Below are 13,027 nucleotides of genomic sequence, written 5' to 3' on the forward strand. Positions count from 1 at the left end.
AGAAGATGAAAAGAGGGCTGGGGGGGTAGCTCAGTGGCACAGCACCTGCCTGGCAGGCGCAAGATCCTGAGTTCGATCCCTGGTAGCAAAAAAGGGAAAGAAAGTTAGAAAATTGGAGATTATATTTACAACACCCATATCTGCAAACAGCTCCTATCTAAAATATGCAAAGAAGCCTAAAATTGGTGAAAGACTGCATCCAAATGCAGCCTCCGTAGTCATGAAGGAGAAAGAAATTAAAGCCATCGTGCAATGCCAAATGCCACTACTCGGCCTCAGGGTGGGGCAGTGACAGTGGCTGTCCACAGGTGGGCTGGTGGGAGTCCTCACGCATTGCTGGTGTGGGTGACCTGGGTCAGCGTGGCGGAAAGCCACGTGGCACCGCCCACCGCCTGTACGGATGCTGCAGGTGAGCAGTGGTTCTCCCAGGCGTGTCCCAGGACAGCACATGTGCCTGTGTTCGCAGCAGCACCACTCATACTGGCCCCAAATGCAGAAAAAGACAGGTGTTCCCCAGCAGTAACATAAGAACCCCGGTTGTGGTGTCTATAATGAAATTCTGTTCCACGCTGGAAATGAAGTGCAGTTACCTCCGATTCACAATTATACTGCTAACGAGAGGAGGCCAGACCCCAAAGAACACATGCTCCTTCATTTCCACAATTTCCAAACCAGGCCCACATCTCCTGGGTTGCTGAGGCAGGTCGACAGCTCCCTTCAGGAAACAGAGGGGACGAGCTGGGCTTGTAAGGAGCCGGCCATGCATCCACTTCCCACCCTGCCTGCTGAGCCCTTCTCCACCCTCCTGTGTGGCTCAGGAGAGGCAGGAGTGGGCACACCCCTCTCGGGGATATCTGCATCTCTCTCTGTTTTTTTTTTTTTGGTACCAGGAATTGAACTCAGGACCTTGCACTTTCGAGGCAGGCATGGTGCGCCTGAGCTAAATCCCCAGCCCAGGAATATCTGCATCTTGATAAAACAGTATAAAAAAGTTTTATGTCCAAAGAATAAGTCTTCAATGGTGTTTCAGGCATGGTAAGAGTGACACTAAAGGCCTGTCAGAAGGGAATCTCTCATTTATCTGATCTATCTATCTAATCTCTCCTATCTATCATCTATCTACCTACCTACCCAGCTATCTGACTATCCTTCAGCTACCTATCTTTAGAGGTTTTGCTTGGAATTCCTAGAATTCCTTGCATTTGAACCTAAAAATCACTGATTGTTTTTCTTTGTTATGTTTCCATGTGCGTAGAGGTTGGGTGCACACCCAGCCTGTTTTTCCCTTCTCTTGCATGTGGGTGCAGCGTGTGTTGTGTGCTAGAAAAGGAAATGGAGACGTGACCTGCACACTCTGTGGGCCTGGCCCACAAAGCCTTCCTGGCTTTAACATGCTCTCTCCTCCCTCATCTCAGGCTGGATTTTGGTGCCTGGTGTGACCTGGGAAGGCCGCTGAGTCTGGGGGCCTGAATGAATCCATGGAGCAGCCCCCACCCACCCAGCTGGTGGGGAAGTTTCTGTCCTAAGCCCTTGAGTATGTACCAGCAACAACAGCTAGAGCTGTTCTTAGAAGCAGTTTGCCTCATGCTTACTGGGCACTGGCTCCCACTGGCCTGTTCCAGGCCCTGGGGATGCAGCAGCCAGCATGATGGCCAGCAATCCTGCTCCGGGGCTGGTCTCACATTGTAGCTGGGAAGCAGCAATGGATCCCACACAGGCGGTGGCACAAGGCAGGGCTCTGGAGGTGGATCTGACTGTGGGTGCTCTGGCAGAGCTGCTGGCTTGGGACCCATGAACTGGCAGCTGTCTCCTGGGGCAGGGCGGCCTCCCGAGGGCACAGATGCAGCGGTGTGGGAAGCTGGCAAAGATCAAAGGCAAATATCGTCCCTGCTCTCTGACAGCAAGGTGACCTCTGACTTGAGAGCTCCAGCTCCAGCTCTGTAACTCTGCACTTGGAATAAGCAGGGTCTAGAGGGTCACAGGTCCAAGCTCTCACCTTCAGCTCTGCTTGTTTTCCTCAGTGCTGGTTCCTATGGAAGCTCCAGCACTCCAACGCCCTTTGCTGTGTACGCGCGCCTTGTCATGGATGGCCTCAGTGACCATCCACCATGGGCTAAGGCTCTACAGAGACCTCATATTTGGGACGCTTCTGACCTCAGGACGATAGGGACTTAGAGCTAGGAGCTTCACGGACTTCACCCAGGTCTCTCAAGCATGGGAAGGAGATGCAGCGTCCTGGGGTCCCCAGGCCTGGTCCCCATATGCCCCTCCCCACAGACTCGATGTGGGGAGGGAGCACAGTGGGGCTGGGAAAGCCCTTCCACCTCTCCAGGCCCTGGTGTAGGTAAGGTGCACTTCCGGTGTGGCCACATCCACGTGCTTTCCTGGGGAGCAGCAGTGGGCCCTTCTTGACCCTCAGGTGCTTGGGGTGCAGCTGGGAGCCGGGTGTCCTCGTCACATTCCTGCAGCTGCGGTATCCTCTGGCTCCTGTGAGGAGCAGGGTGTTTTTGTGGAATGTGTGTACTAAGCAGTCAGCCTGCCTGGAGTACCTGCCTGGGCGTCTTCTACATTTATGGCTGTGCCCTGAGGCTCAGGGTTGTGCGGGCATGGGCACCTGCCATTAGCTGCATGCATGTGTGCGTGTTTGTCTGGGATGTGTATATACGTGTGTATCTGTGTTTTCTGTATCATGTGTGTGTATATGTGTGGAGATGCCTGTAGAGTACTAGGTGCACGTGTCTCCTTGTGTCTTGTATGTACATGTGAAGGTGTGTGTGCGCATGTGTTTATGGATGTCACACATCACTTGTATGCATGCATGGGCACTGTGTGGGCTGTCTGTTGTGTGATGTGCATGGTGTACATGTCTGTGTGTGGTTGGACCAGCTCAAGGTCACCCGAGTGGCTGAAGGTCGCCCAGCCCAGAACACTAGTGGGGATGTGGGTGAGGGAGAGTTGGGGTGAGGCCTTCGGAGATGGAGCCAAGGGAGTCCCAGAGGTGGTGTGCCGAGATGCACTGCACCCCATGTGACCCCAACTAGGGAGAAAGGGCTTGAAACAGGGTGGGTGGGGGACATAGGCAGGGGCCCCAGCTTTTACAGAGCTCCCAGGACCATGGACTCTTCCCAGGATGCCTTTGCCCTGGGCCTGAGGAGGCAGGGAGCTGCCCCCCATGCTGTCCTCCATCATAGTGCTGTGTGTTCGTTTCATGGAGGTGGAGGTCTCCCAGTCGCGCCTGCTCTGCTGGGTGGGCCACCTGGGCACTGTCTCAAGTGCACTGCTTGTCCTAGGTCAGTTCACTCCTCCCAGTGCCCAGTGTGCTGAGGCTGTGGCATGCCCATGCCTCATGTACACAGTGCTTGCCTGGCATGCACAAGGCTCTAGGTTTGATCCCCAGAACTGCAAAAAATCAAATCCCTCTCCCTGCCCCGCCGCCATGCTACATGTGCAGAGCCACCAGGGCTGGAACTGGGATGGGTTCTGAGTTGAGACTGGTGAGGGCCCTTCCCTCACACCACTGGAATCGACTGCAGACTGTTTCTAAGACGCTCAATCCACTGGCCAACAGAAAGAGTAAGGCACTGGGTTTGCCATATGGAGGAACTGGTCAGCTGCCTTAGGCAACATATCAATCATTGGGTAACAAAACCAGTGTGGCCAGAAGGGCCATGACTCCCCCAGACTCCGGGGTTCCCGCTCCCTCCCAGAGCCCAACACGAGGGACAGTCTTAGGTGACGACGGAGGCACTGTGCACAGCACTCGGAAGAGCTATCAAGTCATCTGGGCTAGCACTTCATCACAGAGCCTCAAATTCCCTATCGGAAGGCTTCTTGTGGGGATAAAGCCAGGCGGTGGTGAGCCTGGTCCCTCAGACCAGGTGTGAGCTGCTGCGGCCTTGCACGCTCCTCTCATGAGCATTTTATCGACGTCTCCCAGACCATCAGACCCAGGGTAGCTCACCCTCCGCGCTGCGCCTGCCTCACAGATGCTGACGAACTGTCCTGCAGGAGCAGCCGCAGGCAGTGAGGCTGCAGCCTGAATTCTAAGGAAAGCTAATCGTCAAGGAGACCTGCGTCAGGGAACCGGTGATTATGAGGGTAGAGACTTCAGGTGCTTTGCATTGCGGATTCTGAACCAGGGTGCAAGCCCCACAACCCAGGAAGCTGCCAGCTTGGTTTCAAGTCCACAGTCTTTCACAGTTTCCTCTGCTTTTATTAGCACCGTCCCGGCCTCTCTTAAACCAACATCTTAAGAATTTCAGGGACATTGGAAGCCACTTATCTTGGGGGTTTGGGTCCCTTTGTGTCATTAGTAGCTAAAACTAGTGTCACTCTTATGAATCAGCCTTGTGATTCCTCTTCCCCCTAAATGTCCTCCGTGGTGGTAAATGTGGAGGTAAGTTGAGCAAGAGTCTCAAAGGTAGAGACGAGAGTGTCTTAAGCTTGCTCTTTCCCAAGGTGTTTGCTGAAGACCTGACGGTCACTGGAGCTTTTGAAGGAGCACTGTGGTATCAGGCAGTTGGTCTGGGATCCAGGAGCTGCTTACTCCTAGGTGCAGGGGGAGTGTGGAGCCGCCCAAGAGCTGTAATTCTACTCTAATCAGATTCTATTCTACGGAAAGCTCCCTTAATGAGGGTTAATGACATTAATTACTGTCCCCTTCACTTAAGAACATGCTCAAGAGCAGCTAATTGCCACATAATGGCGCAGGAATAGCTCAGGCGCCAGCAGAGCTCCAGAGGAGAGATCCCCTTCTTCCCCCTGCCACTCCACCCTCGGCCCCATGCAGTCACCCAGTCTCGCTTTCTCCCAGGAAGGTTGTCGCGTCTCGCAGCCCCACAGTCAGAAACAGTGTGCAGCACAGGGCTGTATCCCTTCCTTGTTTGGCAGAACAGCTATGTACAGAGCACCTACACTGTGTGAGGTTACACGTCCTCCAGAGAGGACCTGGGAGGACAGGGGTAGGCTCTGTGCCATCCCGCACCGTTTGTCTAAGGGCCCTGGGCCCTGTGGGTTTCGGGACCCCTGGCGGGTGGAGGGTAGGCTGGTGCCACAAGGATGCCGAGGAGCTGTGAGCGCAGGACGTGGCCAAGACACAGGGCAGCGAGGGCCTTTCCCACCCAGGTGCAGGGGGCCGTGCTGGTGCCCAGGCCACACAGGAAACCGCATCTTCTTGGGCGCCTCAAGCCAGGCAGCTGGGTCCTGAGGTGTGGAGACCTGGCCTGCTCTCTGGTGTACCTCAAACTGTCAGACGGGGTGTGTTCAGCATGCAATTCCAACCGTCCCATCTGTTTATGTCTTTTTCCTCTCGTCGTGTTCTTGCCACAGTTGAGAGGTGGGTGACTTGCTGTCTCCTACCAAATAACCTTCTTACAAAATGCAAATTTCTTTTGACGCCTTTTCTATCCTTTAATATTTTTCTTATTTACCATTTTTCATTTCTTCATTTAGTTTTTTTGTCTGGATTTATCCCATTTTTATACTGAGCTTTCATTTGATCTTTGGCTTGCCCATATCTGAGGCCTAGACTGGATGATGACCTCAGTCCCATGTTCTAATGATTGTGCTGTTACCCTGGACTTACCTCATCTGCAAAATCAGGAAATTGACACAGTGCATTGTTAAGATCTTGTTTAGTTCCAGCTCCTAAATGGTTGAGTCAGTTCAAGGACAGCAGCTTTATTCCAGCATATAAAATACATTACTAGAGCAGAGAATTAATAAAAATATGTGCAAGATAATATACAGTATGTATGGGTTAGTAAACAACTGATAACACACTTCCGCTTACTAGTTGTTAAATGAGAATATTTTTCATCAGATTTTAAATTTGACTCTAGTACTGACAAGGATTCAACTTGAAAAGGGTATGGAGTATGTGAAAAGTGAATTTCAGTCATAGGCACAGTGTAGGTAGATTAAGGAACAGTTATATCCAAAAGAGGCTCGGGAATGGCTCCTCAGAAAGGCATTACTTTCTCTTTTTCTCCTTTTTTCCTTTCTTCTTCCCTTTGTCCTTCTCCTTTTCTTTGGCACCAATTGTTAATGACAAGGCTCGCCTTTTACCCAGAGGGGTTTTGGCATACCAGTCCTGAAATAAAACAGGCAGTCAGGCAAAGATCAGAATGGGATGAATTCTCTGGAGCACTCTTCCAAATGAGGACAAGCCTGCTGGGTAGGAAGGGGCAAGTGGCCATTACACTTTGGTCATTCTCCTACACTTGTTTAATATATGTTTAATATAGACTCTTCACACTGGGGTTCCTAGTCTGTATTTCTATCTGATTTGAAATGTCTACCCAATGGGTTAGCAATTGCTGAGAACCGCAGACTAAGTTTCACCAACTACTCTGGTTGCAAGGCGCCTGGTTCCCTAGCATGGTACTGTGTCTTGTGGTTGTGGGTTCTCTGGGTAATGTCCCCCTGGTTTATACATGGCCACCAGAGACATGACTGGCAGAACAATGGAGCCAAATAACCAAAAATGCCCTTCATGATAGAAACTGGCCCTGCAATGGCATTTTATCTGAACTCTAAGAAACATTTTGGTTTATACACTTTACAGTAATAATATTTCATTAAGTGATTATATCACACATTATTTATCAGTTCCATCAGTGGACATATGAGTCATTTTTCATTATTAGGAACAAGGCTGCAGTTCATAGTTTTTACTCATCTCCTTGTATACATGTGAGAGAACTTCTCTAGGGCATGTATTCAGAAATTAAATTCCTTGGTTACATTTTCTGAGCACATTTAATTTGACTCGATATTTCCAGATTGCTCTCTGACCTGTGGTGAGTAAACTATCTTGGTCATTTGTTTTAAAACGTCTGTTTTGTCCTGTTTCCTGGGTGTTAGTTTAGCTGGGTATAAATATTAAGTAGACAATGATTTTCCCTCAGCACTTTACAAATATAATCTCACCATTTGCTGACATCTATTGTTGTCAAAGAGACATCTGATTGGAGAACTGTTGTTTCTTTGTATATAATCTGGTAGCTTTTAAGATTATTTGCTATATGGTTCTTGGACAAGGGCATGGATTTGTTTCTATTTGCCTTATTGGCTCTTTGCAGTTTATTTTTTAATTTGGGAACTCATGTCTCTAATTCAGGAAAATTCTCAGCATATATATATTTTTAAAAAATTGTCTGACACTTCTTGCATTCTTTTCTTCTTGAATTTTATTAGTTGGATGTTAATGTCTTTTAATTTTACCCTCTATGGACCTTAAATTTGTTTTTATAGATTTTATCTTTCTGTTTCTGTGTGCTACCTTCTGAGAGAACTTCCTAGAGCAACCTTGCTGTCCATCAATTTGCTTGTAGAGCCTGTGTGGCCTAGAGTCCATAACTCTCTAATATATATATATATATATATATATTTTTTTGTGGTACTGGAGATTAAACTCAGGACCTTCCACTTGCCAGGCAGGTGCAGCACCACTGAGCAACATCCCAGGCCCAACTCTCTAATTTTTTAACCATTTTATGATAACCACCATATTTTCATTTGTATGCTTTTTTTTCACAATTTTCCATAATTATATTTTATTCATTTCTTGCCTATCTTTGTTTTAAAACTTTGCATATATTTCTAGTGGAAGTCATATTTTCATGAACATCTTAATTATTCACTTAAACATTTTCATAAGATTGTGCTTAGCACTAAATTTCCTAAAATATTTTGGAATCTTGATTTTCTGATTCACTCTGAGTAGGGGGCTTTATTTTGGTCTCTGTCTCCCACCCTGACAGATGATCTGTAGTTGCTTTTGCAAAATCTTCTAAATCCAAATACAGAACAAAATCTTATGTCTGTGCTTTGAAGTTAATGCTCCTTGGTGATTTGGGGAATCAAAGGTCCAATCACAAAAGCAGGAGGTGTTATCATTTTATGTTCCATGACTCTTAACTAACCTCTTCTTGTTTTTCGTTGTTTAGTTTTCTCTGTACTACATGCTAGGCAAATTTCTTAATCCCCTTTTCAGTTCCTTCATTTTCTCTTCAGTTGTGTCTAATCCATAGATAGCCCACTCATTGAGTTTCTAATTGTAATGACTATATATATATTTTTCATTATCAGAAGTTCTCTTTGGTTCTTTTTCAAGTTTTCCTGTTTTATCCCCTATAATGCTTCTGGCTTTTAATGAGTTAAACAAAGTTAATACGTAGTCTCTTCCAGAATGCTCTCTTATCCCAGGTCCTTGGTAGTGTTCATTCTGTTACCTGTACCTGCTGATTTTCCTCGTGGTAGATTGCTTTCTGTGGGTCACATTTTTTTATTATTATTAAGATTTTGTCTTTAGCAAGGGTAGTATTTCACATAGGACTTGAAAGTTTTTTGATTGAATAAGTTTCCGTAAGTTACATTTGCTTTGGATGTGATGCCAGGGGTTTTAATTATACAAAATAACTTTTTGGAATGTGTTAAGATTCCAAAACCTAACAAAAATGATTAGAGAATGGCCTTTATATTTTCTTTATTAATATCTACTTGTATTATATTAAAAACAAAAAATTTTTTTTAAAAAGGATAAAAAATTCCAAAACCTATGATGAATTCTAGTACGAGGAAGATGGTGTGGATCTGGAACCTGGAATGCAAGGTGCAGGCATGGATTTTGCCTAGCAAATGTGTTCTCCCCTTTGCCACTGAAGATGACACATTTACAGGCTGCAGGGACTGGGATGCTGACACCTTCGAGGGGGCATTTTTCTCCCTAATACCTCTCTATGTAGTCAGGCTCCTCACTTGCAAAATAGGGGGCTGTGAAGTCTAAATGGGTTAATACAGTGCCTGGTACACAATAAGCAGTCAATAAATATTAGCTAACGTTTATGATTAGGTCTTCATTATCATTATCATTAAATATTTTTTCTATCAACTCCATGGAACAGAATAGAGTATGTTTAGAAAAACTGCACAATTTTAGTCGGGTACAACTTTAGAAACACAGTAAAGTTTGTCAGGCCAATCTGATGGCCCAACTATAAGCCACTATAGCAGTGGTACCACACACTTCAGGAATGTGACAGTGTCATTCCATCTACGCATCTGCTCAGTCAAGGTGCTACTCATCAGAGTGCGGCACATCAGCTCAGGACCTGGTGCCACAGTGGAAGCAGATGTGGAGAGGGTTGAAGAGAGTAATTGTGGGGAAACAATTCAGTTTCCTTAAAAATGGATAAAGTCATCAAATACACATGCATTTGCCTTTGTCATCTCAGGTAAGAAAATGGTAATTTCTCTCTCTCTCTCTCTCTCTTTTTTTTTGGTACTGGGGATCGAACTCAGGTCCTTGTGCTTGCAAAGCAGGCAGCAGAACCACTGAGCTAAATCCCCGGCCCAGGTTTTCTCTTTCTTGAATGGTACAGTCACCTTCAAACTCTGCCACAGAAAGAAAACACCTAGAGATTGATGTCTTCAAAAAGTTACAAACCTGGCTTTAGGTTTTAACACCTTAAGCCCATCTTCTTAAAGGAGGAAAGTCAGGACTTTAGATAGGAGAAAATATAGAGAAGTTCAGAAGAATACGATGCAAAATTCAAAGAGGCTAAGTATTAGAGATTGATAGGAATAAAATTTAAACAGTTAAATTCAGCAGAATACTAACTTAAACAGTTAAAATAACAGAGCATTAATTTAAATGTTTGGCAAATACCTGGTGAGAGTTGAGAAAAAAATTGTTTTTTCAGTTTTTCTAGAGCTGGGGTAGCAAAATATGGCTGATTGGTCAAATAGGACCCATTTTCTGTTATTGCAAATAAAGTTTTATTGGGACCCAGTCATACTCACTTGTTTGCATAATGTGTAAGGATGCTTTGGTGCTATGCTGCAGAGCTGAAGAGTTGAGACAGATGCTGTATGGCTTTCAAAGCCTAAAGTACTCAGAGAAAGTATTACAGAGAAAGCCAACTACATTATTATTGCTGAGGGCATCATTGTGACTTTTTTAGGAAACACTGGGGGAAAATCAGCAAAGAAATAAATATAAGCTTTAAACTTGGCAAAAAGTGGTATGAGGTGTGATCAAATATACAGTGAATGTTTAAATTTGAAAAATTATTACAGTAAAAGTCATATTGTCATAAATCCCCCTAGAATGCTACCCCTTGGTTCCAACACACTTATCCCATTGTTCTGGCCACTTTCTGGAGCAGTGCTGGAAGTCCTCTTTCATGAGTATCTATGAGATATGATTAAAACTATGATGAGTGCTGCCGCTGATGGAAAGGCAGGCTCCTAAAAAATGATGGGTGTGTCCCTGTCCACCTTATTCACTGGATCTGACATCTTGAGCCTTCTGGCTCTTTCCCAAAGTCAAAATGACCTTGAAAGGCCAATGTTTTGAATCAATTCAGGACCCCGAGACAGTCATGACAACACACCTAAAGAGAACTCTCAGAGCTGCTTCAGAAAATTGAAAGAGTGAAGGGAGAAATGTGTCAGAAGTGAGAGAGAATATTCTGAGGGGGATTCATAGCCCTGTATCTTTTATTGCAATAAAAAATTTAAACATTCACTGAGGTTCTCATTCACACTTTGTCTACTTTAGTGGGAAAATGTCCCAATCTTAACCAGCCTTCCAGAAACGAGAGACTTCACCGAGAATTTCAATTCTCCTTTTGGTATGACAATATTGTAGTGACCTTCAATCATATTTTCTTCCCTTTCCTTCCCAGTTGAGCAAGGAAACAACCTTAGATGCAGAAAGCAATAGCACTATGTTCATTTTGACTTAAAGGAGAGCAAGTGGAGTCCGAGCAGTGCCCTCTGTGGGCATCAGGGGCTGGGCTGTACCCTTATTGTGCCTTTGCCAGCTACCTCAGGGGACAAAGCATGCAACTCTCAACAACGTTGTGTCCTCCTATAAAAGAGGGAGCTGGGAGAGAGATCTCAACATTTCCTCTGAAATTAAAAAAAAAATTCTGTGAACATGTCAAGAGATTCTCAAAAATTGGAAAACTAAATTTTGCTGAGTTCTCTTGTAGTTTCCTAGTGCAAGCTCATACAGAACTGAAAAATGAAGTGTCCAATGTCAAGTATGTGACAAAATAGCATGAGCTTGAAATATACTCTACAAGGGATAATTTTCCCTATGTAAATTAAAGGAAGGAGGGAGAGAGATAGTGGTTTTGAAATTACCACTCAGTTCTGTGATTTGGCTGTTAATTTATAAAGCCATAGATTATGATTTTCTTAAAATTTGGAAAGCATGCTTTATTGCTAAGGCTCAAAAGATTTTTTTGTGTGTCTGTGCTGGGAACGGAACCCAGGATCACCTACATGCTAAGCAGGTACTCTACCACTGAGCTCCATCCCCAGCTCTGAAAAGATTTTGTGATCCAAAGATGTTGAGTTCCTAAATTTCACTATATGTGACAGTGTTCAAATCCATGAAACCTAGGGAACCCGCGGGAGGCATATGACAAGTGTTTGCTGCTGAGACTTGGTTCTCAGGGCATCCAGTTTACCTTAAAGCAATCTTCTTCCTCTTTGTACACTGGGCTCATGCTGGTTATGGCTGTGATGAACTCCCCTGCGGTGAGTGGTTTACGAGCTTGCTGCCGAATTCGCCCCTCTGTGAGCACATCTTTGACCACTTCCACTATATGTCCTTGGGTGAAACCATCGGTGACCTTGGCCAGGCAACTGATATTCAGGGCTTTTGTAAGGAGCCCTCCTTTGCGCTGAATGATCTGTTTCCACAAAACTGTGGGATCCAAGATGGCAAAAAGACACAGGCCAAGAGTTATCACAGAGCAAGCAATGTTAGCCTGGTGCCCTGCCCCAAATCACAGTTCATAAGGAAAGGAATACAAGAGGAGTCAACTCCCAACTTCTTTGTAGTTCAGATGAGCAGAAAGCTGAGTAACTAAAGCTTTCCTCAGGGGAATTTTCTACCCTGTGACGTACAAAATGGCAACCCTAAGGTCTTAAAAAAATGAACCCAATAGAGATTTAATGTTTAGAAAATTTCAAAATTGGAAATTCACATACAGTGTATATGGATGGCAACCCTGCTTATCAGAATTTTATATTATCAAAAGAATTTAGATAAGCAGGAGTATAACTGTTTTTAGTTATAATGTTCATTTCTTATATTATTTTAATAACGAGTTAGAATGCAGACTCCAATTCTCATTAACCACTGCCAGTCTCTGTGCACTACCTTATATTGGATTTCATAGAACAATTGGACCCTTATCTTCTCCCTCAACAACTGTTAGTGAATCTACAGTAAATGAGAGAGTTCAATCTGAACACAGGAATGTTGTGAAAATGAATTACAAAAATAATTCCTGATGCTAAATTTAGATATAAATGAACTCCTGTACAACATGTAAGATAAGATGACATCTGGAGAACTATGTCCAGCCTGTTTGGAGAGACTGGGGAAACCCATGGGATCTGCTGTGTCCAGGCAAGGACAGGCGAGGGGCATTCACGGGCCTATCCGTCCCAGCACCAGTGATCTGTCTCTGCATTCAGGTGATCTGGCCAGACAGTTCTAAAGCACTTCATTCTTTGAGGAATATTGATGCTGTTCTTCAAAAATGGCCATTACTACATGATCTGAGGATTGTCAGGTCTGGTCCAAGCTCAGTTCTGGGTCTGTTCAGCGATTCCACCATCCAGATCCATCGATCCAAAGATGGTTGTAGGATGTAAGGCTCCACCTACTCCCATAAAGGAACAAAATGGCTCATAATGTACCTACAAACCATGTCACAGAAGGCTGCTTTAGGGCCAGGATTATTCCAACAATTCACCTCCATTGTTCTCCTGGTGAGCTGTTTGCCCCTGTGGGTGAGCTGAGTGGTCGGCAAAGGGTGGATGTCACCACGGGGCTTGGCTGTCTCTCCAGGTTAGACATCAAGGGTTTGGAAACCTGCACTGAGATCGACCTCACATCGGCCCAATCCACCCTCTCAGCCCCTGGAACCACTCTGCTACTTCCTTGGTGAGCTTATTTGAGCTTAAGCCCTAGTCTTAGCTGTAGATCAGGAAAGCAGAA

The 13,027-nt window shown here is 45.2% G+C and overlaps 1 protein-coding gene across 4 annotated transcripts in view; it reads right to left on the bottom strand.

The window, feature by feature from the left end:
• Nucleotides 1-5,663: 5,663 nt before the first annotated feature.
• The window catches only part of Drc11 (dynein regulatory complex subunit 11), a 125,976-nt gene continuing 118,612 nt past the window's right edge, over nt 5,664-13,027 (bottom strand). For all 4 annotated transcript variants that reach the window (XM_087209495.1, XM_087209493.1, XM_087209494.1 and 1 more), the window contains exons 18-19: nt 11,484-11,722; nt 5,664-6,091 (exon numbers count right to left, since the gene is read on the bottom strand). In XM_087209495.1, coding sequence (XP_087065621.1) covers nt 5,972-6,091; nt 11,484-11,722 — 359 coding nt within the window. In that variant the 3' untranslated portion in view covers nt 5,664-5,971. The remainder of the gene's footprint in view (nt 6,092-11,483; nt 11,723-13,027) is intronic.

Source organism: Heterocephalus glaber, unplaced genomic scaffold (assembly GCF_053883595.1).
Source record: "Heterocephalus glaber isolate CG9 unplaced genomic scaffold, H.glaber_assembly_v1.0 deba00001004, whole genome shotgun sequence".
NCBI classification, from domain to species: Eukaryota; Metazoa; Chordata; class Mammalia; order Rodentia; family Bathyergidae; genus Heterocephalus; species Heterocephalus glaber.